The sequence below is a fragment of the Pectinophora gossypiella genome, chromosome Z (genome assembly GCF_024362695.1).
Source record: "Pectinophora gossypiella chromosome Z, ilPecGoss1.1, whole genome shotgun sequence".
In the NCBI taxonomy this organism is placed as follows: domain Eukaryota; kingdom Metazoa; phylum Arthropoda; class Insecta; order Lepidoptera; family Gelechiidae; genus Pectinophora; species Pectinophora gossypiella.
Window position 1 is genome coordinate 11,901,088 of NC_065433.1, and position 26,927 is coordinate 11,928,014.

Below are 26,927 nucleotides of genomic sequence, written 5' to 3' on the forward strand. Positions count from 1 at the left end.
AGAAAACACAGCCCGCTCAAAACAGCGCCATTCATTTTATGTTGCCGCGATCCAAAATCAAATATTTGAAATATATTTTTTAAATAATTTCTATTTTTGTGCAACGAGATAGCAAATACAACGCCAATATTTGTACTTAATACAATATAGTAAATATCGCACGGCATTGGTACTCTCGTGGCCGCTTTAAATTCGAGCAGCAACATGGAAAGGACTCTTTAAAACCAAAACTGAACTTTAGTTGTCTCTCCTTTGCTTTCGCTGAGACGACTTGGATCTTATTTTGTGACTTGTGTCGCTATAGTCATAAGATACTTATAGGAATTGTTTTACAGAGAGCTGTAAGTACCATGTTAGGAATTGATAGAGGTGGATTTATCAGAGAAGCTTCACGTTTTACAACCACGTGGGTGGCTGGCGCCGGCATCGCACGGCGCACGGCTATGAACTGCAGCTCATATTTCAACCGTGATTTATTTTATGTGTTGGTTGCCTTAATTACCTGAATTGTATACTTATTTAACGTTAAAATACATTACATTTTATTGTAAAGAAACAGATAAATATAATTTGAAAGTGAAAAGTATTATCAAACGTTACTGATTCTGAATATTTAAGAAGTAGGTAACTACTTAAGTAAGTAGGCATGTTTAGAGTGAGGACAATGTTTGTAGAATGGGCAACTACAATAGTGCTGATGTACGTATAGTAAGTATGTTACGAGTATTATTATTTCCTAATGGAGCACTTCTTTTCTGTTAGTGTATCCGTTTGTTTGACATATTTTCTATTCTTCAAAATATTTCATTTTATATTTTTAGAAACTCTTTTTGCTTATATTTTGCTGACAAAATACCGGACTATTTTAAATGACTCGTCATCTACTCCAAGGAAGAAGAAGAAGAAAAGAGGAAACTAGTTTTTTTTGTCTTCGGCTATTTTGTTTTGATTTTGTATTTAAATAAGCAATGCAGTGGAATGAAATACAGCTGTGCCACTGTAAATTCGATTATCGCGTCACCTTAGCTATTCAGCGATGAACAAGCGTGCGTCATTTACTAATTCTGAACTGCGAATCAAGAGCGGGTTCAGTGATGCAGTCAACCTGCCCCGCCACTAGTCCTTTCATTACCTATGTTAGCGGTACGTAGGTAATAATTCCACATCGCTTTATAAACATCCACACCGCACATTCTTCACTAGAGACATTATTCTCGTATCAAAGACAGATGGGCTTACTTTCTTAATAAATATAATAGAGCTTAATAGATATTTTTATCTGACAACTAGTGTGTAGTACTTACTTCTAACATTGGTTGTATATCACGGAGCGACATCAAACATTAAGTGTATTTAGCTAATTATTTCATAATGTTCACGCCACTAAAACCATGCTCTATTCTTTCAAAAAAGCTTAATAAGTACCTAAGACTTAAGTATATAAGGAGAATCAAAGATGTTTAGTTAAAAACGTGTGACAGAGTCATATTATTTATTGTGTGAGATAAATAAATAAAATCTTTTTAATCTCTACTTTCACGTGTACAACAAGAAAAAAAAATAGTACATCAAAGCATTAAAACAAAATTAATGTTATAAGAAGTCCAGCAGTTGATGTTGCTATGTGATATGTAAGTACTCGCTGAAATCAGTTAACGCTTCTTCGAAAATTCCTTTTTTAAATGCCAAGTTGAGTGATAATTAGACTCTAAAATATCCTTGGGAAAAATTCTAACAAGACCATTAAGGTTTAAAATATATAGAAATAATTTTTCCGTTACTAAACACATTTCAGTGAAGTAGGAACGTGTAAGTATAGGTAATGAGGTCCTTGTGGACTGTCGCCATGCAAATTATCTATCAATTTGTTAAACAAACTAGGTGCGGCCACTGCTATCGCAGCTCGCGGCAATAATTAACACGCCTCTGTCTGTTTTTCCTCTATTTTGAGATCCCGAGATCTGTGTGAGATGAATCACTAGAGATCTTCAGATAATATTGTTTTTGTTTGCGCAACCGTGATACAAGCTGTTTTAAAACCGTCGTATAGCAAGCTTAAGAGATGGCGATTCATAGAAAGGAATCCAGCATGTATTTCGGCGTTAAAAAACTTTTGACAAATTATAAAACAACGTTTCAAAAAGTTTCCGTGCTAAGTCGGTGGTCCCGGTTACTACTTACCTACTGATGTAAGTGAGTAATCGTTACATAATAACCCTGACACCAGAGTTGATGAGGTTGGTAATTCACCACACAACCCACACGATAGAAGAAATACTTTCCCATTTTTTCCACATTTCGTTGACTGAAATGTGTTTAGTTTCTCCGACCTTCATGACTAAATTAAGGCGGTACAAACTGAAACAGGTGGGCAGGTGAGATATCAGTAGACTAACACGCATTTGCTGCAACAACAGATAGGTCCGTTTTGGCAGCAGCAAACGGAGAGGTGACGATCCGTCATTCTACATTACACGATCACAAACGATATGTTGTGACGTCGCCGTGGCATTCAGTATGAAGTATGTTAGTCCGTTTCGGCATTGCGGACGCAACGTAGCCACAGATTAGGTAATAGTTAGTTGGCGCCTCTCTCACAGTTGAGCAGCGCGGTGGAGTAGGACAGAGATACTTATGATCTATTACGAATCAAAACTATTTCAATTTTAAGGGAGACAATTAAATCGGTCGATTACATCGTAGTGAAACGGGATCGAATCCTGGTTTGGGGTTTAAACCATTGAATTCGAATTTTATGAGTTTGAAATCATGTTTGGATCATAGATAATTGATATCACGTGGTTTTCGACTTGTGCCCTATCAATGGCAATAGGGACTAAAAAACAAAGGTGGCCAGGAGTGGGTGTAATACTATACACCTCTGTCTACCCTTTTACTACGCCCACTACTGGGCATAGGCCTCCCCCAAGGATCTCCACGACGATCGGTCCTGCGCTGCCCGCATCCAGCGGCTTCCCGCGACCTTCACCAGATCGTCGGTCCACCTTGTAGCGGGCCTACCCACTGAGCGTCGTCCGACGCGTGGTCGCCATGCTGGTGTGATGCTAAGTTATGTTAAACCTAATAAAAATATTCTCAGAAAAATCTGTGAGCTCCTGACTACCTGCTACTAGATAAAGTGCTTACAATTTTCATTTCCTTACAATTTAATTTATGAAACATTTAGGCTTTGCTCAGTCTGAGATAGCTAACATAATACATAATATTATAGGATCATTCTGTACCCCTAAAAGGGGTAGGGGTCTAGGGGTATATCTACAACTATGTTTAAGTCCCATGTAATAAGGGGCGAATCTTTTGCCATTATAGTTGGACACAAATATATGAGATAGCCAAGTATGTTATAAATAGAAATAAGATAATGCGGGGTCCCGGAACGGAAGGTGATAACTTGACAAGGTATTGTTGTTTCATGCTTCACAATATGTTCAGCTTACGTAACCGACCACACTTTTGTTTCTTATCCCATGTAAAGATAAACTTCTACTTGCTGTAGGAAGAAACAGCACGTGTCATCTATTTTTCGTAATAATAAATTAGCTAAGTATAAAAAATAATTTCACTTAGCATGTATAATTACACATTTCCATCTACGTAATGGGATGATTCAGACCATGATTCTGAGTTGATATCAACAACGGAAAATTCCATTTGATATCAACTCAGAATAATGGTCTGAAACATCGCTCAAAGTTTTCGTTACGATGTCACTAACACCCTAACCGTGCATTCACACCACAGTTAACTTTTGTGGAGCAACACAATGCAACACGGTAACATTAGGTAACTATCTGTAACTTTTCTATAACTTTTTACTGTCGGTTGTTGCTGAGTAACATTTGAAAACGTTGATCTACAAAAAGTAACTGCGGCGTGAATGTACGGTAAGACAAGTATATCATACGATTGAGTACACGAAAAAGTGCTAAATGTATCATTAGTGTTTTATAGAAATAAAGAACTCAACGGCCGCGATTCCTCCAGACACCTCCTAATTTAATTTTAAGTTAAGTATACCTGTAATTTTCTAATCCGGCGAAAAGGTTATCCGGAGTAAAATCAATGAATAACCCGGGCGAATCAAATAGGCGTCTCGCTGATGTGCAATCAGTTTGACGTGTGTTATCAACTTAATTGTGTCGGCCTATTGGCCAATGTTAACTTTTGAAAAGGTTTTTTAAATTTCTGCATAAAATTGACGTGTGTTCCTTAAATTTTATGCCTCTCGATTGATTACCCGTCCCTTTCCTTTTCGGCGGGTCATAAAATGGCAGGTGTAATATAACTTAAAATAAAATTAGACAGTGTGTACTAGAATTAGCACTATTATCTTTACGTACTTACATACAGACTAAGTATTATTAAGAATCTTGCTTCTTGAATACAGTGTAAAATACACATTCACTAACAAGCGCCCCTCAAAGTTTTCGTTATGATGTCACTAACACCCTGTATACTGCTTCTCTTTATTTTGATCAGAATAATAATGGGTAGAAGATGTAATTGTGCCTGGGTGTAATAAAATGGGTCATACCCAAAAACTAAGATAAAAGATGCATATTATATGTCTGCTATTCATAAAATTAGAATTAAGAAAATCTTTACAGCGCCATCTATATTATTTTTGGGGAACGTAGCCTGGAAAGTCCCTCATTGTTGCAGATCCCACATCCGCAGCAGTTATTTGACCTCTAACGGCTTCATGTTGCCAACTTACACTGATAAAGGATCCTTGATACAAAAGACATCAACGAGTTCTTGGTTTTTATACCATAATAATCCTCTTTGCCCATAACTACTACGTCGGTTTAAATAAAACGTGTACTTTTCCCTAAGTTGAATTTTATTGTAAAAGGATTGGAACTTTCTGAGAAATGCCCTGACAAACATACGTACATACAAACATACACCTGTGAAATTTGGTATAGGTACGTGTTTAGAACCCCACAAAGATTAACACATACAATAATACATACTTACATACACTTACATTGATGTAACCAATTAAAATTAAAAACCAATCAATTTGAATAGATAACCTCCTTTAGGTAGGGAAAGGTAGCTTAAAGCCGGTAAGTGCTTTTATGCAGCTACTACACCTCAAACATTTTTTTAGCGTCAATGTGTAATAACGCTTGCGCCGCGAGTGCCCCAATGGACACAGCTATATAGTTCGTTCAGTTCCAATCAGGCGCCGCGATTGCTTTTGGTTTAGGTACATGCAAGCACGCAACAAAAGATATTTCGGTGAAACGTGTACTACCCCAATCGGGAATAAAGTCGTGAGTTTAACACAATCATGCGCGACTGGCTTTGTCCAGTTTTCACAGAATTCATAAAACATGCGTTCGCCGAATCATGGTATTTGCGGGGCTCGTTTCCTTAGGCGACCTTCTCCCTCACACACCATACATCTAACGGTAATACAACAGTTAATGGATTTTTTAAAGTATTATAATCTCGAGCTTCAAGACGAAACCACATGAAAGACCCATCAAGTCGTTTAGCCTACAGGACCTACATAAACCTACGAAGTCCTAGATGGATGCGTTAAAGAGCTCCACCTAAAAATGCTTCATCATGATGGAAAAAATACAATACTTCTATTGGTTTTCAAGACACGAAATAAGCAGCTGCATGCGTTCTAAAATTAAGTGCCTATAAATAAGCATTGTGTCATTTTGCTTATCGGCGGCGCTGCAACGTCTTAGAAGTGGACTAAGGAAACATGTGCTGACCCTGGAGCACCGTGAGTCATACAATCGACTTATTACATAAGCTGGAGTGAAGCATAAAAGCAGCTTGTAATTTTTTTAATGCGGTAAAATAATATTTGCATGCTGCATAAAATAATTATCTTCGGAAAACTCAACTGTTTCTAACAGCTTATTTGAAACAAATTATTTACCTTTGTTGTAGTTAAAACTCGAACTCAACTGAACTGCTACGTTTTGTGCGACGGTTTATCGTCCCAATATTCAAGGGTTAAGTAATTAAAAAAAAAATTCAAAAAGAGAAGATTTCAAAAGAAAAGAGTAAGTATATGAACCGATTGATGATTGTGCAGGAAGCAAGAGAAGTGTGTCAGGATCGAAGCAAATGGAATTCCATATTCTCTGCTTACCCCGGTGGGAAATAGGCGTGAGTTTATGTATGTATGGATGTATGTTCAAAGAGCTCGTTAATTATTTTCTGAATACTTACGTTTGGGAATGTAGGCTCGGAGAGGAGCATACTTAATGATATTGGGGGAGAGGGTGACGCAATAATTGTTGCCTGGAAAGCAACGAGTAGCCTTCAGGATTGTTATGGTTGGCTCGCCCAGTTGTACTGGGGGCTTTATGGTGTAGCAGGCGTCAGGCGGCTGACAGAGCGTGTCGGAGGAGCGGCACGCCGCGCGGCCGCGCCCGTTGCCTTGCCGGCGGCTCCTACAATACCGTCTGGCCTACCTAGTTGCCGACCATTCTCATTGACCTGTGAAATCAACCCAAATCAGTTTACGAGCTTCCTTGCCAAACAGTGCATTCAGCAATTGAGAATGATTACATTTTAAATAACCGAAATTGATCCGACATTCAATAAAATTAGGTAGGTACCTATTTTGTCTTCATAACTTATTTGTAAGTACATAGGTAATATATAATATTTACGTATGTTTTGGAACAAACGGTACTAAACGGTGACTAAGTACTATTTAAAAAAGAGGATGACGGCTGCTGCGGTTTTATAGTTACCTATACTTACCCATTCATTTGCATTTAATAACTCGTAAGAAAGAATCCATAGACTGCAGTTATAAGAAAATAAACCCAATTGGGGTAGTCAGAGGTATATCCATTGCAACTAACAAACACAACACATACAACACATTATTTTGAAAATGCATTCTACCTACAGGTTACCAACTGATTGTATTTATTATGTAAGTAATTATAATAAATAACATGTAGAGTAGGTAAAATATGTAAGAGGGATTAAATTATATTATCAGCTTAATTACATTAATTTACTGCTATTCCTTTGCATTTTGTATACTTACAGAAGTATTTAAGTATTCAATTTCTTTTCCTCTCTGTAGTGCTCGCTGGGAGCGGAATTTCTCTCGATTTTATACTTGTTTACTATTTCCTGCAGGCAATTATTATTCCTTCTTTGTGTTCGTTGCATAAATAACAGCTTCCATCATGCCTGTATTATAGGTACTTATTTATAAATATGTTTTCATTTTGTTATATTAAACTCTGCAATATTGCTTTGTATAATGAATACCTACGGCAGGTCTTTAGGTATATTTAGCAGACATAGAGCAACACGGACCTCCGCGGATAGCAGACTGTGCAAAAAAGTTTTGTCAACAACAGTGAATGCTATTTGGAGGGGTTCTGTATTTAGTGTATGATTTAGGCTGGAACACCATGAATGTCAACGGAAAGACAATTGTCGTATCAGTAAGATCCTCTGGCAGGCGTAAATTAGAGTGACATACAGTGAGTGGTCCGCACAAACCCTGTACGTAGATTACAGGGAAGCGGATGGCGGCCGCGTGGCTGGTATAGAATACAAAATATGTTATTATTAATACCATTTTTAACCCAGTTAATGTTTTTTTTCTCTAGTGACAGGCGGTAACGTTAGCACCGTATTAGTGCACTGCAATATTTTGATGCTCCAATGAGTAGAAATTTATATCTGGCGTTTTCTTTATCAACATCAATTATCTTCTTTGGTCAAACTCTCAGTACAAAAATGGGCATACTTTTACAGCCAAAAAAGCTACGTTGAAAATCTTTTAGCAAGGTCTGCTAGGCAATCGCGCCGCTTACTGTGCGATTATATCGACGGTTTTGACCAATAAATGCAATACTATTTACGTAGATAGGCGTCGTACGTCTATTGGTCGAAGCCCTCGATATAATTCGAGCCGCGCGCGGCATGGTTGCCGTGCAGACCCTCATATTATTTGCAATTTCGTCAGACAGATACTATGGTTGAACTGAACATAGTCGTCAAATAGACATTAATTAGGTAATATCTAATAAGCACGAAATATAAGCGTTTCAAGTCCTGTCGGTAATTGAGATTTAATGAGCTTTTAAGAATCCTCATTCGTAATTTTGATTTGACATAACATAAACTGCCTATATACGTCCCACTGCTGGGCACAGGCCTCCCCTCAATCAACCGGAGGGGGTATGGAGCATACCCCCATATTAATTTGATTTGACATATTAATTTATAAATAAATTTGATTTGAGGTCTTCTATTTACTCCAGAACAGCCTCTGTGGTCTAGTGGTTAGGAGAGGAGATTTATGTATGTTATGTATTTACTCCAGAGAGACGCCGCGCGCGCCATGCAACTATGAGCCAATCGCTCATACTTCAACTTTGTACTCCATTCGTCCACAATCTTTATGACACATGTTGAAAACGTTACTATTGCTGCTTGGTAAAATTTGAGTGTAAATTGTACTTTAGTAGCTGCGCTATTGTTCTATCTACCTGTAATCGCTATTGTAGCTGGGTTCAATTGGCAGATATCAATTCTCAATATTTGTGGTTAGTATTCTGTACCTATCTGTATACTCTGTCTGTCCGTTACAAGTGAATATTTGGTGGATGACATCTCGACAGCATGTTACTTTGTAGGGAATTAATTATTCTTTGATATGCAGTGAAAATCCGGTTCCGATTTTCAGATAAATTGTTTCAATATTCTGATAGACAGAAGCAATTTGCAGCTGTTGATTATGATACTAATTATATCTTATTTTCGATGTAGGATCTTTTAAATGAATTATTTATGCTGGAGCGAGAGTGAACAAAAAACCTAAGTACCTACTTACTTACTTGAACCTTACTTAAAACAGAGATTTATAATGATAATGGGCAATGGAATGGAATGATTGCCTATCTCCTTATGGTTTATCGTGTACCTTCAGAGTGATTGTGGCTCTGCCCACCTCAATTGAGGATCGCGGGCTTAAGTTTATCTATAAATATTAGGTACCGGTAAAATTTAGATGCATCCACTTTCTAAGTTAGTTAATTATTGCACTTCCTCGCACATATCTATTTTGCTGTAAATTAAAATCAGAAATTGCGCTTGCATCTTTCAAGTCACACAGTTGTGCACTTTGTTGGCAATTAGACATTGTTCCCTATGAAATGTCTGTAATTTTAGTATTTAATAAAGTATCCTTTGACACCGTGTACCAACACGTCGCGTCGTATGAAACTCATTGTGAGCATTTGAGTTTAAAGTTAGTAGTTAGATAGGTAGGAAAGTACTCTGTTTGTGGGCGAGTTCCAGTTTTGGATTTGGTTTATTGTTTACCGAATGCGTGATTAATATCTGTACAATCTGCCTCATAACCTAAACCGAGTACTAAGTACATATTAGGCATGTATCTACTGACCTCATCTAAAATATGTACGCTCAAATTATTAGAATTGCAATATTCGTATATTATGTTAGTCTATGTGGGCTTATAAAAACATATGCCAAACTTTACAGTGTATGAATGAATTTTTGTCCACGCATTTCTCAGATACTACAAATCGTCCAACTTAGACAATATTACAAGTTTCATCAAAATAACCATAGTTGTTTTAAAGGGTTGGTCTCAAATTGTCTATATAGCAATATGACTAACTAACAAAACTACGGTAAATACTTAATATCGTTTAAAGTTTATAGTAAAAATATTATTATGGAATAAAAAAGTAACTCCAAAACATTAAAACCGACCTCTAAATCTTTAGTTAAATGTATAGTCTTATAAGAAGTAAGAAATAATATTTTGTTAAAAGCACAAACAAACACACACAGTGTTCAGTTTTCTACAGTGTTAGAAGCAAAATTCAGAAATCCGGTAATTTTAAGATTATGTTAGAAAAATGATAAAAATTAAGACGTACTGAAATTGTTTAGGAATCTTGCGTTTCGACTATAATAATAGAGGATTAGATGTAATTTTTCTGGAATAAGTACCTATCATTAAAAATAGTGTGAGCGTAAATCAAAGAAAATTGGAAAACCAAGAAATGAGTAGGTACTTAATACATTAAATGGATTATCTTAATTATAAGACCCAATATTTGATAGCCTGCTATTTGCTGATGCACTGTGGACGGCTCTCCTTCACCGATAATGACAAAATATTTTGAACATAAGCTGATGAATAGGTCCATAAAATAAGATATAGTATAATACTCCTTTGGAGTAACTTTTTATTAGCTATGATGCGTGGCTGCGCTTTTGATGTCATCTTAGCAGGCACTTACCTTTTACATTAGATTCTTGATTGTACTACGCACAAAAGAATAACATGAGACATATGACACATGTAACAAAAGGTAGACGTATCTCTTAGAGAGGTCTCCTATAGTGAATGAATATTATCACTAACAATATCTAGTTACAAGTATGTCCTGTATGACACTGCTCCATGCCTAGGTATCGTCGGGCGTTATACTCTCAAATGACATTTTCTCAGAAAGAATACAAAATTAGCAACATTATTTTACTCACGATGTTACTGAATATTATCCTTATTGTGTGTGTCTATGTCGTGGCCAAATCTTAGAATTGATCATTTCATGATGTGTTCGACCTTTTCATGAAATAGTCAACTTAAGTTGACCATATCTTTGAAACGTCAACTGTTAATGATATTTCAGTCAACGTTTGACCATATCGTTAATGTAGGCGGTGTCCATGCTATATGGCGTAATTTAAATGCGAATAGTCGATTAATTTCTTAGGTTCAAAATTATTTACCTAGTCAATATGAAAAATTGTACAATTACATTGTTTCAAATCAAGTTTTAAATATAATCGACACCAGCGCCACTACCGGTGGATAATGTTACTAATTTTACGATATGATTTGCCAACGTTAGGCCATATCATGAAGTAATCATGCATTTAGTTGCTCATATCATTAAACGTTTCGTGTTCATAGAACTGGCCAAACTACATCTTGAGTGGCCAACGAATGATATACTATTTCATGAAATATAACCATTTCATGAAATGATTGAACACATCATGAAATGATCAATTCTATGATCTGGCCACGACATCTACCTACATACCTACATCAATGTTTTTTCGAGGATCTCCCGCGAAAACTAAATATTATATATATTATATTCAACTAAATATTATTTCTTTTTTTATTTGACGGATTTCGTGTGTTTTCCAAGTTACCTTTTTATTAGTGTTACCGAGAAGATAAGTATAAGGTAAGAAATAATATTTTGTTGAATACAATATTAGAATCTTGATTTTGAAGTCGGCGCAAATGCTTTACAGTTATTACTTTACCTGACAAGTGACAACGGAACATGCAGTTCGATCATCTTTCGATTTGCATGACGTCAATGGGTTGTCTTTAGACGGGGTAATGCTATATAGTAACAAATTATATAAGTACATCAATGGAGTGATATTTTACATTGGTTATTGCATTTTCTGAACAAAGTACACTTTGTTGTTTTTTATATTTATCTTCAATCCTTTTATACAATATTTCTATTTTAAGTACAATACATTGTGCAAGGGGGAGCAATAACCGATATTAACTCAGCACCGTGCCCGGCGACGGAGACTCTCCGTCTAAACACATTCCATTGTCGTCATTCCAATTTACCTTATTTACAAAAGAACGTGCTTACCAGCCAGAGGGATGTGCCTCGAAGAGTTTACATTGTTACGGTACATAAAAACACTCGCCTTATAATAAATTTTAATGTAGGTATGTCCCACATACCCTTGACGATTTCCTTTGATTACGCTCAAACCATTTCTAATGATACTGACCAAACTTATATTAGTAAATATAGTTGAAACGCAGTTACGCTATCTTCTACTTACTAAATTGAAATATACCACATTAGTGGTGAAAATTATTAAACTGAGTACTCCAAAATAAAAAAAAATGTTTTAATACGATTTCTAGTTTCTGGGTATGTGGAGAAACGTACATCTGTGAAATTTAGCACATAAACATACTCGTACTTAGAAGCCGTTCCAGCCTTAGCTTTATCTACCTAGCTACGAATATTACTTACCTACATACATACGAGACAAATTAATAACTTATTTTCAAGTCGGTTAAAATTGGCGTGTTGTGGTTCCCTTACGATCTGACAAATGATTTAAAAATACCGAATTATACTGGTAGGTAGAACGTAAAGCTTCTTTTAGTCTCAAATTCAGCCGGTGTTGTATTTTTTTGATTCATCTGTTTTAATTAAGTCAATTAGTCGTAACTTGAAACTTTAAATTCGCAGGAGTTGTTGAGATTATAAAAAGCTCCTTTTTGGAGGTTATTAACTAGTGGTTCGACTGGATCTATATGCCTAAATATCTGCAGATTCGCGTAGCATTAAAAAATACTTGATAGTAAGTATTACCTAATAAGAATAGTAACCTTAAGGTGCATTATGTAGATAGGTACTTAATTAAGCGTCCACATTTTCGTTCATTCAACTAAATAAATTGTAAACGAATTGGAAAATGTCTTTTAAGCTGAGTAGGTCGGAGAAGCTTTTATTTGGAATACTTATGTGCCTATTTTATTACGACGCGACGTTGCATTAGTAAAGTTATTCTTATCTAGGTATATAACGTATCATATAGCTTTTGCCCTGACTAAGTAAATTATAGGAAGCTGGCGCTGCTAGGAATGGACGGCACGGCCTGTGACATTAGATGCATCAAGTCTAGTTAGGCCTCGATACGCACCTGCCTGTTATGTTTGTACCTAAATTGTATTGTAACCGGGCACGCACGAGCAACTAACTAAATCATTTGGTATTGTATTGAAATCTACAGTGCAATTACCTATGTCATCTCTTTAGGTATTCTTATAATTGAGTGCTAATTGTAACTACATGTAGGTATGTTCATATTCAAACTTTGGTATCTACCATATTTAGGAAGTCTAAGGGACCACATCTGGTGTCCCACACATTATCATGGTCGATTTGGGCAATCAAAACGAGTGTTTGACTTTATATGTAACATTTCATTGCACTTCATATTTTTTGGATGATCCTTTATCGACTTTCAGTGATACAAGTGATGACCCATAACTACTTGAGACTTGAGCCACGTCAATGTAATACCCAATCGAAGTTTTTCTTTACTTTCTGACCATATAATTCCTCATACATCACTCGTAAGGTCACTAATATTGTCCAATTTTGTCAGGACTTTTTAAATAACCTATCAATTCCAGTAAGTATGATAATTATTGCGTATAGTTTATGCAGTTTTTTTTGTTGGCAGAGATGTGCGCTTTAACAAGATCTACGAGATTGCGCCGGGCGCGTTTAGTCACCTGCACCGCCTGCGCTCGCTGCTGCTCAACGACAACAAACTCCAGGCTCTGCGCTCTGGAGCCTTCCACGACCTGCGCCGCCTCAAGTACCTCTACCTGTACCGCAACCGCATCCAGCACATCGACCCCGACGTCTTCCAACACCTACATCACTTGGAACAACTGTAAGTATCAATTTCCGCAACCATCCAGTCAACCTGCATCTTCCCACTGTTGGGTTTAGGCTCCTATATTAAAATACACACAGGTGCATATTATAGATAGATAGATAGATCATCATCATCCTCATCCAAGCCGTGTCCGGCGACGGCGACTCCTAAATGTCTATCCCAGGTCGATGTTATGATAGGCTCTAATATGACTAGCAAAACCGAACTTCGATTTGAAGATTCGGCCACATGGCGCACAGAATAACTGGCCACCATTGAACAAGCTGATCCCAAAAATAATACAACCGCAATTTACTTGTAGTGTGTATTTCTTACAGATAGATATAATCTTACCCACTCCTCGTCAGCTATTTTTAAATTCCACGTAATAGGGCTCGAGCCTATTGCCATAACCTGGGCGCAAACTAACATATCTTTCTACTATAAATATAGGTATACTTATATACCAATGCTTAATTATGTATTCCTTTTACCTTATTTACCTAATAGTCATGTCTGTATTATAGTCAACGGTCGAGGCGTATTATTATTTAATCCATAGCTCTGCCAGTTTCCAAGAATCACTATTAAAAGAAACGCAGCCAGCAGCGCTACTAAGAATTTCTTTGTCTTTGTTCGTTTATTTAGTTTATGTACCTACCTAATACAGTTAGATGCTAGTGTGACCTGAAGTAATGCAACCGAGCTACAATACACATTTTTAATTTAAAAGAAAGTCCACCCTCACTGGTCCGTGTGTCCGAGCTAATCTCGAGGACTACTGAATTAATTTGAATGCGACGTTTCCTGTTATGAACTGCATTTTTCCAAGAAAACTATAGGTAAAAATGCTCTAGTGTAATAGATAGATATATATTAAAATAAGGTCTCAGTGGTCTATTGATTAGAGCGTTGGTCACTCGATCTGGAAGTCCCGGTTTTGATTACTGGTGGGGACCCTAGTTTGGTCAGGACATTGCAGACTGATTACCCGATTGTCCGAAAAGATGATCTTCGGAAGCCACGTAAAGCAGTTGGCTATTATTTACTTAAAAGAGCCATGTCAGGGGTCTTTGGCGGTTCAATGGTAACTCTGTCACCTAGTTCGTAAAGATCAGTCAATGACCTCGCAACCTAAACAAAGGAAGAAGAGGACAGTAAAGTTAATAATACAGTGTTAAAAACACTTAAAGGAGTTTTGTTTATTAATAGAGCACCCTATATAATAATAAGTAATAATGTACATCTGGTCTTCAGCTAAGCGATGATTCTCTGCTATCTGATTCGATAAAAGCTAAGTTTAGAATAGATTAGCATTTATCTGGATAAAGCCCTAGGCAGTCTAATATTGTCTATTATAATTGTAAATAGCGCAATATTACCTACAAAATTCGGGTTTACAGATATAATAGAATGTAGGTTTATAGCTTTTTAGTTAACTATTCCGTAGTAAAATGGGAGTAATACCGTTTTTATAGCTTATAATGGTCGTCTATTTATACCTATTGGTTGTCTCGCCATACCTCAGCCTGCTGCGTTACGCATATAAGGTCAATAACATATCCTCTCGAAAATGAGATTGTTACATACATTTTTGAATGCGTAATTTAATACCATAATGTACTATTGTATTATATTATTAATAGGCTAGTTTCCAACTAGTCAAATCTATTACTTTTTACTAAACGTCAAAACAATTTGTATGAAAAAGCACATTGTGACGTCATAGAGAAACGTGATAAAATATTTGACTTATTATTACGTTTTTATTAATTAAAAATGATAAATAAGTTAAATAGAAAAAAGAAACTGTTTTTCGTTAGTTTTAGATCGGTCTTTACTTAGTAATCAGAATTTTATAACTTATATTAAACCTAGTACACGACCCAATTATAATGTAAAATCTTAAATATTAAAATAACTTTTTCAACGTGACTTACTTGACTATCGTATATATCGTGCATTAACTACTGGGCCGGACAAATGGGGAGCGTTGAGGGATAAACAGTATTAAAAATAACGAAGATAAAGTACATCGTCTGTTTGCACGGGAATTAGAAATTTCTCAACAATTTCAGTTCAGCACTCTAACGAGTGCAGAAATAGCTCTGTAACTGTAACGATGACACGGGTAAAGTTCAATATGATAACTGGAGTGCTTTTGTCGTTGTGAGCTTCATCGCATGTAAGCAAGTCAGACTAACACGCTTCGCTTATCACATTCGCTTATCGTATTACGTCTCTAGCGCACGACAAGTCACCAATTAGGTAGATATATCATTGCAAACTTTTATTAGCCAACCTAGGGTACGAGTGAAGAGTACGAGTGTAGGGGACGAGTAAAAAGTATTTTAACGCGATCGTCGTTATTTGGGATAGAAAGATTATACCAGTCTATCGATAGGCTATCTATAGTTCGATACTATCGATATCAATGTTTCTGACTATTGCAAGAACAAGGGATTCAAAAATATCATTATTCAGTAGATAACATAGTAACATTTCGTAATTTTTTACGTAACGAACGTCACATCCGTCTAAAACTACTGCAGCTTCTCAGAAACTGTACGTCCAATGTTTTAATTTATTTTGCAAGGATGTACGTTTAGTAAAAGGTTGACGTACCTACAGTTTTAATGATTTTTATATATGTATAAAATTGACAGGTTTAGGGCAGAGCAGCGCAGTGGGATTAGTGTTGAGGTTGCAGAGAAATAATAACATCACAAATACGAGTACGGTCACGAGTACTAATATGTATACACTTTGAAACCATGTCACATTAACTTTTTTAACACATTGAACTGTAAGTCTCACTAAATGTCAAATATGTTAGTACGACAGAGTCCTAAAGTGGGTACGTTATATTGCTCATGACTGTACAATAGTTATAACGTAGAAGAGAAAATTAGTATACACGAAAAATATTATGTAAAAATCTATTAAAATAGAACATGCCACTGTCATACATAGCAATTTAAATAAATAAAACAGTTAGCAAGAAACCTTGCTTTTGGTATAAACCTCAATACAAATAATAGTAATTAAATACATTAGTATTCAAGAAATTTTCAATAATAATATTTACGTCCTTGGAATGTTGGAGAAAAAAAAATAAAAAAAAGATACCTATTTAATGGTAACACTTACGTCATCAAGGGCTAGCAATGGCGGCTTGTCATAGGATTGAGTATACCTGGTCTTCTTATACCATGCCTAGTATTGCTTTGTGACGATAGTATTGATTTAAATGAGCTATCGATAGTATAGATGATTTACTTAAAGGTCTTCTTCTCTCGTGTTGGTTGACGGGTGGATTACCTCATCAACCTTGGTCTCAGGGTTACTATTGAGCCGCCAAAGGCCCCTGACATGACTCATGTAACGACTACTTACTTACATCAGTAAGTAGTAACCGGGACCGGGACCGACGGATTAACGTGCCTTCCGAAGCACGGACCATCTTACTTTCGGCCCATCACGTGATCAGCCTGTAATGTCCTAACCAAACTAGGGATCACAAAGTAATTTTTGTGATATTTCCCCATCGGGATCTCCAGATCGTGAGCCTAACGCTCAACCATTGGAAACTATCGACAGCTCGGAAACAGTAGATTATACTTATTCAGTTGAAGATTACATTTAAAACAATATACTTACATAACAGAGACCAACACGTACATTGCCCAATTGGAGATGTCCTTAGAAAAGGTTCAGTACGATATACTCTGAATCAGCGTGCGTGTTTGAAACGATTAATGAATGTGGAGGAAGCAAGAGAAGTATGTCAGAGTCGAAGCAAATGGATTTCTATAGTCTCTGTTTACCCCGGTGGGAAATAGGCGTGATTTATGTATACATGTACCATAACAGGGCAACACATAACATAAGGTAATGACCCAATTGGGCTAGCCAGAGGTACATCTATCGCAGATGAACTGAGCATACATGCTTCACCTGAGCTTTCTGTTAGACCAAAGTGATAGGTGGTGAGCTGTATGTGTTAGTGCAGATTGCACCTACTCAAGATAAATTAATAACTCATTTGGCGCAAGTCCATTACCGGGGGTTCAGTTGAGAAGAAAGCTGGTGACACACTGGGCCACACAAAATCTTTATAAAATATGTAGGATGTTCAATTATCGATTTAGTTTTTGAACCGAAACCTTTTGTTTTATTACAGAGACATAATATGTTACTAGGTCTGCCTAATAAGTCTGCGTCCTCGACAAACGGACGGCCTACCTGGAATGCATGATGTCATAGATTTTTTCGTGTCTAGTTAGACGTACGCAGCGCTTTACAATTATACATGAGCCATTAGTTAGGACATATAATAAGTACTGTGAACTAAAATAGGAAAAGCGATCGAAACAAAAAATGAACAAAAACAAAATGATGCCTGTAATTTTTATTGCTTGTTTTGAGGTAGGTATTGACTTTGATTTGACTACCCGAACGTTCCAATATGACTAAACAGATACCTAATAGATTACACTAGATTTTGCCCGCGACTTCGTCCGCGTGGCGTGTCATAAAATAGAGATCTTTGTGTGTGTGGGAGAAAGGTAAAAAATGCTTCATTTTATTTTAACGGCGAAATGTCTAAGAACAAAATTAAAATAAGTTAAAAAGACTTATAACCTACAATTATTTAAACAAAATTTAGAAATTACAACAGAAAATTATAAGATAATTCAAGGGCCGTGAAACGTCCGCCTGGAAAACTCAACAAAAATCTACCTACTAAAGATTTGAACCATCCAAGAATAGTGAAAAGTTCGCCCGTAAAATTCAATATTTGACACGACCATCAACGACGTCTGCCCTCACGCGTCTGCCGCTTTCCGGTTGCTCACTCGGGTATCTGGACCGCGCTTCGCCACCGCTGTCGCCGCCCCACAACCGCCGCCGCGGCCGCGACCTATCTTGGTTGCCGCTACCGCGAGCTATAAATTTCCCAGGGGAATTTTTAACTTTGCATTCACTAAGGTATATAAATGCATGTCAAATTCTAAGCATCTAACTTATGCAGTTTAGATTTTTTCATACAACATTTTTTTTCCCGCTAACTCCCATTTTTCAAAATACAGCCATTACTAAACTTTATATTTACTAAAGTATGCATGCATGCTAGATTGAAATCATCTATCTTACGCGGTTTAGATTTTTTCATACAAATGTTTTTTCCCGCTAACTCCCGTTCCCGTGGGAATTTCGGGAATTCCTTTCTTAGTGCACCTCTACGGTACGTAAGCTACGCCCCTTCCAAATTTCAAGTGCCTACGTTTAGCCGTTTAGGCTGTGCGTTGATATGTCAGTCAGTCAGTTTCTCCTTTTATATATTTAAGTATTTTATATAATTTAGTATTAGTACACTGATTGACTCTGTTGACCGGATATAAACCATGCGTCTGTCTCCAATATAGGATTTGGGTTTGCGGGTTTGTGCCTGACGGTTTAGTATTATTCCTTATTCTATGGCTTAACCCAACAGTAGAACATCACTGAACAAACTGTCATTCTTATACGAGCCTTTTGTTTAAGGTACCTTCACGTGAACGAGATCACTCAAATACAGCCGGAGACGTTTTCAAACTTACCGCGGCTAGAACGCCTGTGAGTAATTCAATATTTTTTGTCATCGTTATTTTTAATAAATTGTTAGGTCTGTTCTGTATTCTAATATAAATTTTCAATGCTGGGTGATGCTGATTTGTAAAAGTTAAAAATAATTTGGTTTTTAGTTATCTGCATAACAATCTGCTGACTCGGATTCCGCCGGGTTCGTTCCGGGGCATGCCGCACCTGCGCAAGCTGCGCCTGGACAGCAACGCTCTCATCTGCGACTGCTCCATGCTCTGGTTTGTTCGCATGCTCGCTGAACACAGAGACATGAAGACCGCCGCCACCTGCCACGGCCCGGCACAAGTCACCGGCACCGCCCTGTCTGCCATGACCATAAACCACATGAACTGCCGTAAGTGTAACCTTAGCTTATGAGTATTTTGAAACTGCAGTAGGTAGTGGAGAAATAAACATAAATAAAATTCTATAATTGCAGATCAACCCCAGATGGAGAGAGAGCCGGAGGATACAGTTGTAAACTTCGGTGACGATGCTATGTTCACATGTGTTGTAACCGGGGAGCCTGCGCCAGAAATTGTTTGGTTTCGTGATTCCTCTGTTGTCAATACGCTGGGGCCGTCGCGCTACGAAATCATGGAGAACGGAACGCTGATGATTCATGAAGCTGACGAGACGGATGTGGGGGTTTTCGAGTGTATGGCTAAGAATCCGGCAGGGGAAGTGCGGTCCAAACCAGCAAAAATGATCGTTCAGAATACACCAAATCCGTATGGTAAATACATAGTTAATGTAGTAGTCATTGGAGTACTTTATATGTGTCTGTTAAGATAAGATGCTTTACAGATATTAATGACTTATATCTTTTTATTTAGACTATCCAGTTTTCACCGTTTTGCCACGCAATCAAATCGCCAAGTTACACCAGCCTGCAGTTTATTTCAATTGTGTAGCGACTGGCAATCCTAGACCACACATTGTTTGGCTTTTTAACGAAGAAAGGATGTTACTGAATGAAAGAATTACGCTAAAACATAATGGCTCCATAGTCATAGAAAATGTTGAGGTTTCTGACGCTGGAACGTATACATGTCAAGCTGAAAATATTAATGGAGTACTTGCTGCATCAGCATCCCTTCAGGTCACAGGTACGTGTTGTGCATAAAAAAATGGTAGACTAACACGAAACAACACACAATTGCAACTAACTGCATGATGGAATATATAGCTTTCAATATATTAATTGGTCTATGCCTTGCAGTGGACAGACATGTATTTTCCGCATTACTGAAAAAAAAAACTGTTTTATTTCAGTTGCACCAGCATTTATTATTGTACCATCGGATAAAACTGCTTACCTGGGCGATAGAGTAGAATTTAAATGTACAGCCCGGGGATCACCTAAACCAGTAATCACATGGTACAGAAATACAATGGCTTTACCGCCTAGCGAAAACATTGTATTTAGTAACGAAAATCAAAATTTAACAATACGAGAAGTAACAAACGAAGATGACGGAATATATCACTGCAGGGCGGAAAATACCGAAGGGTTGACAGAAATATCGGCAATTTTAAAGGTACAGGAACTTCAAATAGTTCAACCGAAAATAGTCTTAAAACCCGAGGACACTGATGCTTATAAAGAAACTTCAGTGCAATTAGCATGTGAAACAGAAAGTGAACCTTCTGCTGAAATTGAATGGAGGAAAGATGGAACTAGGATTTTACCTGATTCAAGGGTTTCTATATCCTTAATCGGCAGTTTGATTATCAACAATGTAACACTCAGAGATATGGGTCGCTATGAATGCTCGGTGTTTAATGAATTTGGCCGGGATATTGCGTCTGCTTTCTTAACAGTAAAAGATCATATATTGCCAGGCGACGAGTATGTAAATATTGCTCTTACTGAGGCAACTAGAGATATCGATCAAGCGATTTCAAACACTATGGAGCAACTATTTAACAACAAAAGTTCAAACGCAGACGTACATGATCTATTTCGAATTGTAAGATATCCAAATGCTGGTGCTAGGGAAATAGCTCGTGCAGCTGAAATTTATGAAAGAACATTGGATAAAGTTAAAGGATTCGTAAGAACAGGACTGAAAGTTTCATCTACAGAGCCATTTAATTACCACAATGTTTTATCAGCTCAACATTTGGAGGTTATTGCGCGTTTGTCTGGATGTGTCGCACATAGAGAAGATAAAAATTGCTCAGATGTGTGTTATCACGTAAAATATCGCAGTATTGATGGAAGTTGTAACAATTTTGCGAACCCGATGTGGGGCGCTTCATTAACCGGTTTCAGAAGAATACTTTACCCTTTGTACGAGAACGGTTTCAGTGAACCTATAGGATGGAATAAGAACAAAAAATATAATAATTTCGTTTTACCAAGTGCCAGATCAGTATCCACAGCTGTCATTACTACAGAAGATATTACTGAAGATATTGAAATAACCCATATGGCGATGCAGTGGGGACAGTGGTTGGATCATGACTTGGACCATTCTCTGCCACCTGTTAGTGCTCAGAGCTGGGATGGCGTAGACTGTAAAAAAACGTGCGATTATGCAGCACCGTGTTTTCCAATAGATGTGCCAGTAGACGACCCTCGCGTCAGCAATCGTCGCTGTATTGATTTTATTAGAACAAGTGCAGTATGCGGATCTGGATTGACTTCTGTTTTATTTGGTAGATTACAGCCTAGAGAGCAGATAAATCAACTTACATCTTTTATTGACGCTTCTCAAGTATATGGCTTTGAAAAAGACGTAGCTGAAGATTTAAGAGATTTGACCAATGATAACGGGTTACTACGAGTTGGTGCTATATTTCCCAATAGAAAACCTCTGTTGCCAACTGTAGGATTGAATGGCATGGATTGCAGGCGCAACCTTGAAGAGAGCAGCCGCAATTGTTTCGTAGCAGGTGATATTCGTGCCAATGAACAGATTGGTTTAGCAGCATTCCATACCATTTGGATGAGAGAACATAACCGTATTGCAGGCCATTTAAAAACATTAAACCCATTTTGGGACGGTGACAAAGTTTACCAAGAGGCCAGAAAGATTGTGGGTGCAGAAATGCAATTAATAACTTTTGAGCATTGGCTGCCAATTGTTTTAGGACCAGATGTACACAAAACAATAGGAGAATATAGGGGCTATAATTCAAATATCAACCCTTCTATTTCAAACGTTTTTGCTACCGCTGCGTTGAGATTTGGACATTCAATGATTAATCCCATCTTACATCGTTACGATGAGAATTTTGACCCCATACCTCAAGGTCATTTAATGTTGCGTCATGCATTTTTCTCTCCTTGGCGACTCGTTGACGAAGGTGGTGTAGATCCTTTACTTAGGGGCATGTTTACTACACCTGCGAAATTGAAGACATCCAAGCAAAACCTTAACTCCGAACTAACTGAGCAATTGTTCTACAGTGCACATGCTGTTGCTTTGGATCTGGCTGCCATTAATATTCAACGTGGACGTGATCATGGCATTCCACCATATACCAAGTGGAGAGAATTTTGCAATATGACCGAACTTAATTCTTTTGACGATTTAGCTGACGATATTTCGGATAGAGAAATTAGACAGAAACTTGAACAACTTTACGGATCAGTAGACAATATTGATGTTTGGGTTGGTGGTATATTAGAAGATCAAGTTGAGGGAGGAAAAGTAGGGCCGTTGTTTAGATGCTTGCTTTTAGAACAGTTTAAACGTTTACGCGATGGAGATCGATTTTGGTATGAGAATCCTTCTGTATTCAAACCAGATCAGTTGCAACAAATAAAAAAAACTAGCTTGGCTCGCGTATTATGTGACAATGGCGATAACATTGACACTATTGGGGAGAATGTATTCTTGTTACCCGAAGTTCAAGATGGTCTTGTAACCTGTGAAGATTTGCCATCGATAGATTTTCGATACTGGGTTGACTGCGAGTCTTGTGGTGATGACGAAGAAGATCGAGTAAAGCGTCGAACTCGCAGGGACACCAACTATGATTCAGGTATAGTGGAGACGAAGGAATCACGATTGAATAACATAGAAGATATGCAGCTTGATTTGGAAAAGACCGTCGACATACTTAAGAAAAGGATTGAGTTTCTTGAAGAAACCTGTATGAACGACATAGACTAAATACTACTACATATTTTTCGTCGTCGTCGGTTTCGACATTGCATATAGATGTCTAGTAGTCGAGTCTATGAAGCATTTCACAAAGGTAGTGATTCTCTTTGCATTTCACTTTTTATTTTCCTGGGTCAGGTTTGACTAGGTGTTATTTTTCTTTATGAGGTGCTTTTTTCTTTATATCATGTAAAATCAGAAACATTTTGAGTGGGGCACATAAATATTTCGACCTTAAAAAAGCTTATTTTGCTTTATTGACTCGACTATATGCAGTTGATATTTCTACATTTTTGCGTCGAAATAAATATGGCGACAACTAAGATTATTAATATCAAATACTTGCTCCCTGTGGTCCAACTATTTACTAAACTTTTACCTACCTATTTCCAATTATTTACTAAACTTTTTAAACCGTACATATTTAGTATATTCCTATTTATTTCATGTTAAGGCGTTGTTGAGCCTTAATCTTGAACGCAATTTTGATAATTAGCACTTGGCTAATGGTAATGACATGAAGAAGTATCTGTTCTAACTTTATCAACTTCATACGCAGCGCGCCGGTTACTCTCTGACTGAGAAATATTCCTTTAAGTAAAGGTTATAATGCGGCGATTGCTAATATTTATTTGTTGTATCTCTAAAATCTCAATATTATGTACCTACTTGATATTGATATAGAAATTCATGTGTTATAAGTGTCAACATTTAAAAAAATATATAAAAATGTAGGACGTATTATTAGGTGTTTAGAACTATTTCTTGTCATTAACATATTGTACTCTTTTATTTGAGGCCCAACCCAACATTTGAGTCATAATTGCAGTGACTAAAACTCATAAAATTTAAAAAGGAAGGAAGCTCTGGAGATCAATTAAATTTCGTTTCCAACTTTAACAAGCTAGAGCTTTTATAAGTAATAATTAAATTGTTTGGCACACTGTCAAATACTTCAATATCATTTATTGCACTGAAATAATGAAACAGTACAAAGAAGTGAATAGTGGTCAGGTACGCTGACTAATGTTAATTTCTTTGTACTTTGTACCTGCTTATAATCTTGATTATCATATTATCTTGATTTCTAGACCCAAGTACAACTTAATATTTCTTTGTCTTTGTATTCCAATTGGTCTGCTCTTATTTGCCTCGTATACTATAATATAGCCACGTAAATACATTGTGAAACTGTTGTAGCCACTGTAGTGTTTAGAATGTAACCCGAATTTATATTTAAGATTACTTACAACAATTTTTGGATAACACCATGGAAATTATTAAGTAGATACCTATACAAGTTTTTTTCATGTCAAAGTATAACATTTTAATATTTATCGGTGTTAATTAATGTTCAGTAGTTGTTTAATAATTCATAATATAACATGGATGTTAGAAATTCTATATTATGGTGAAAGGCAATTGGAAATACAGGGGGTTTGGAAAGTGAGAACACTTAAGACTTAATCAGATATAGCTAAAATGCTACCTAGAAATGACAGTAACTGCATTAGGTTCTTTGGATGCATTTATATATTTTTATGATTTAAATTGATAATGATTACTAGGTATGCAATTGTTTGTCATATAATATTTTATACTTAATGATGACTTTTAGTCAATCCTTATTTGTATTTATAGATTTTCTGATTACTTAAAACAGCATTTTGTATCAAATCCTGTATATCTAATAACATATTTATAAGAACAATATAATATAATTATCATATTCTAATATGTATGTGTCACTAAGGAATATTTGTCGTCTGAACATGATCTGCAATCAATTTAAAAAATATATTAATCTAGTTATGTGAAAGGTAATGTTAAAATAAGTTTGTAAAATGGAGGCACCATTAAAGTATTGAGGACATGTATAATATGGAGCCCCCTGTTTGCGAAGCAGTAAATAATTATATTATTTGAATTGACTTATGTCAATCATCCAGAATTCGATTTTGAACTATATTGCTTTAAGACAAATTGATTTGCAACAGATTAAATGTGATGTAAGAAAAGTTTTATTAATTACTACTGTAATTGCATGATATAATCTGGATGTTAGAACTATTTATATAGGCTTACTGTTTAAGATAAGAGAATGGGTAAGATGCGGGGGCCAAAGTATGTACGTAAACTTAAGTAAGTTTAAATTGTTCTTTTAAGAAATTCACACTGAGAAGCATAATATTATTAAATTATTGTGAACTTCTTAAAATTATTAATTAATTTGATATGTAAGTTCAGAAGAACATCAAGTTAGCTGGAAATTGCGCCCATTGTATGTTGCAGGATTTACCATATTTATTGAATGAATTAAATGTTTGGAGTACGCACTTACCATAGTCAATATTGAATACCATTAATATATTCTTGATGTTCAAATAAATCATATGAAAAGTACCTAGTGTTATTTCATTTACAAACCCTAATCTTGAAGACTTTTTTATTCTTTTATTTAGTGACATAGTTACCATTTAGGTAAATTTTAAAATTTTTAATTTAATGTCTACTATGCTGTTATAAAACCTTACGTTGAACAGATTAATAAAAAACATTGGGATATTATACTCTAAACAAGACTATTATTTAATTATTTTTTAATTAATTTGTTAATAAAAATCCTGATAGCTGACTAAAGATTCATTTATAAGTAAAACTTCAATAACAAATAAATATCTAACAAAATCATATCTATGTAGTCTCTACACTCCAGTATACTTAGTATGTCTACCTGTGGCTATCACTTGCCCGGATGCTTTATTTCTTAATTCAACTTCAAGGAAGGCAATCTTCTTGCCAAGTTTCTTTGTAACTGCTTCCACTTCAACAAAGTCCCCTTCTTTAGCCATTCTTAAGTAACTGAAATTGAGAAAATAATATTTAACAGTTTTGTACCTAATAGGAAGAATCAATCAAAACAATATCATCAAATAATATATAAATATTTATTTAATGGCCAAAACCCTCAAAATCACAATTAAAATAATATATTTTGGACAATAGAAGTTCACAGATCTGTTATTATTATAATATATTGTACTTTTTATCTTGTGAAGTACCCAAATAATGTCCACAAGTAGCAATTACTTTTCTAACTTACCTTACACTTAGATCAATAGACATCCCTCTGGTTTCTATGGTGTCATTGGCTGTCAGCGCATATGTGGATATGGCATCAACGAGATGTGCGATAAAGCCTCCATGGAGAGTCCCTCGCTGGTTCAGATGTTCTTGGCCTACTTGGAACTCTGTCACCATCCTCCCTTTATCACAACTGATCACTTTTACCTGAAATATTTAGGAATGGCCTTGTAAAACTAGACTGTTCAAACAATAACCTGACAAAATGCAAACATTAAAACTAAACGAAATTGTAAACTTTAGAATTAAAAGGTAAGTTAAGATATTAATAATAATCACTATTTATAAAAGTACTTCGAAAAGTTTGTGTACCTACCTTTCGAAGATTTTGATCGAAACATTTTGTGGTTGCCATAACTTTTGTGAAGAGTTCAGCTACCTTAGCTCCTTTAGTAGTCATTTTGTAAGTGATATTTGGTTAATTTTATTGAATGTTTTTACATAATGCCTTTTGTTTTCGTTCTTTCGACCTATAATAAAGTGAGGTTATGTTTTCTCTGACAGTTCTTTTTTCCTTTT

General features: G+C 36.2%; 2 protein-coding genes across 2 annotated transcripts in view; one reads left to right on the forward strand and one right to left on the reverse strand.

Annotated features, from left to right (window-relative positions):
- Positions 1-25,667, forward strand: part of LOC126379965 (peroxidasin) — a 48,641-nt gene extending 22,974 nt beyond the window's left edge. Inside the window, exons 2-7 of the mRNA XM_050029007.1 lie at positions 13,321-13,536; positions 19,069-19,140; positions 19,269-19,501; positions 19,586-19,882; positions 19,983-20,255; positions 20,422-25,667. Coding sequence (XP_049884964.1) covers positions 13,321-13,536; positions 19,069-19,140; positions 19,269-19,501; positions 19,586-19,882; positions 19,983-20,255; positions 20,422-23,273 — 3,943 coding nt within the window. The 3' untranslated portion in view covers positions 23,274-25,667. The remainder of the gene's footprint in view (positions 1-13,320; positions 13,537-19,068; positions 19,141-19,268; positions 19,502-19,585; positions 19,883-19,982; positions 20,256-20,421) is intronic.
- Positions 25,668-25,894: 227 nt separating this feature from the next.
- LOC126379973 (acyl-coenzyme A thioesterase 13-like) lies at positions 25,895-26,927 on the reverse strand. The gene is made up of 3 exons (XM_050029018.1): positions 26,725-26,927; positions 26,368-26,555; positions 25,895-26,126 (listed from the first exon to the last, which is right to left on the reverse strand). Exons 1-3 carry the CDS (start codon positions 26,806-26,808, stop codon positions 25,970-25,972), a joined length of 429 nt encoding a protein of 142 aa, XP_049884975.1. The 5' UTR covers positions 26,809-26,927; the 3' UTR covers positions 25,895-25,969.

Bases quoted from the DNA above. Each gene is read 5' to 3' on its own strand.
- LOC126379973 (XM_050029018.1), bottom strand. From the start codon at position 26,808: ATGACTACTAAAGGAGCTAAGGTAGCTGAACTCTTCACAAAAGTTATG. The intron at 26,556-26,724 runs GTAGGTACACAA...TAAATATTTCAG, and splicing joins TCGATCAAAATCTTCGAAAG to GTAAAAGTGATCAGTTGTGA. The intron at 26,127-26,367 runs GTAAGTTAGAAA...TCTCAATTTCAG, and splicing joins TCTATTGATCTAAGTGTAAG to TTACTTAAGAATGGCTAAAG.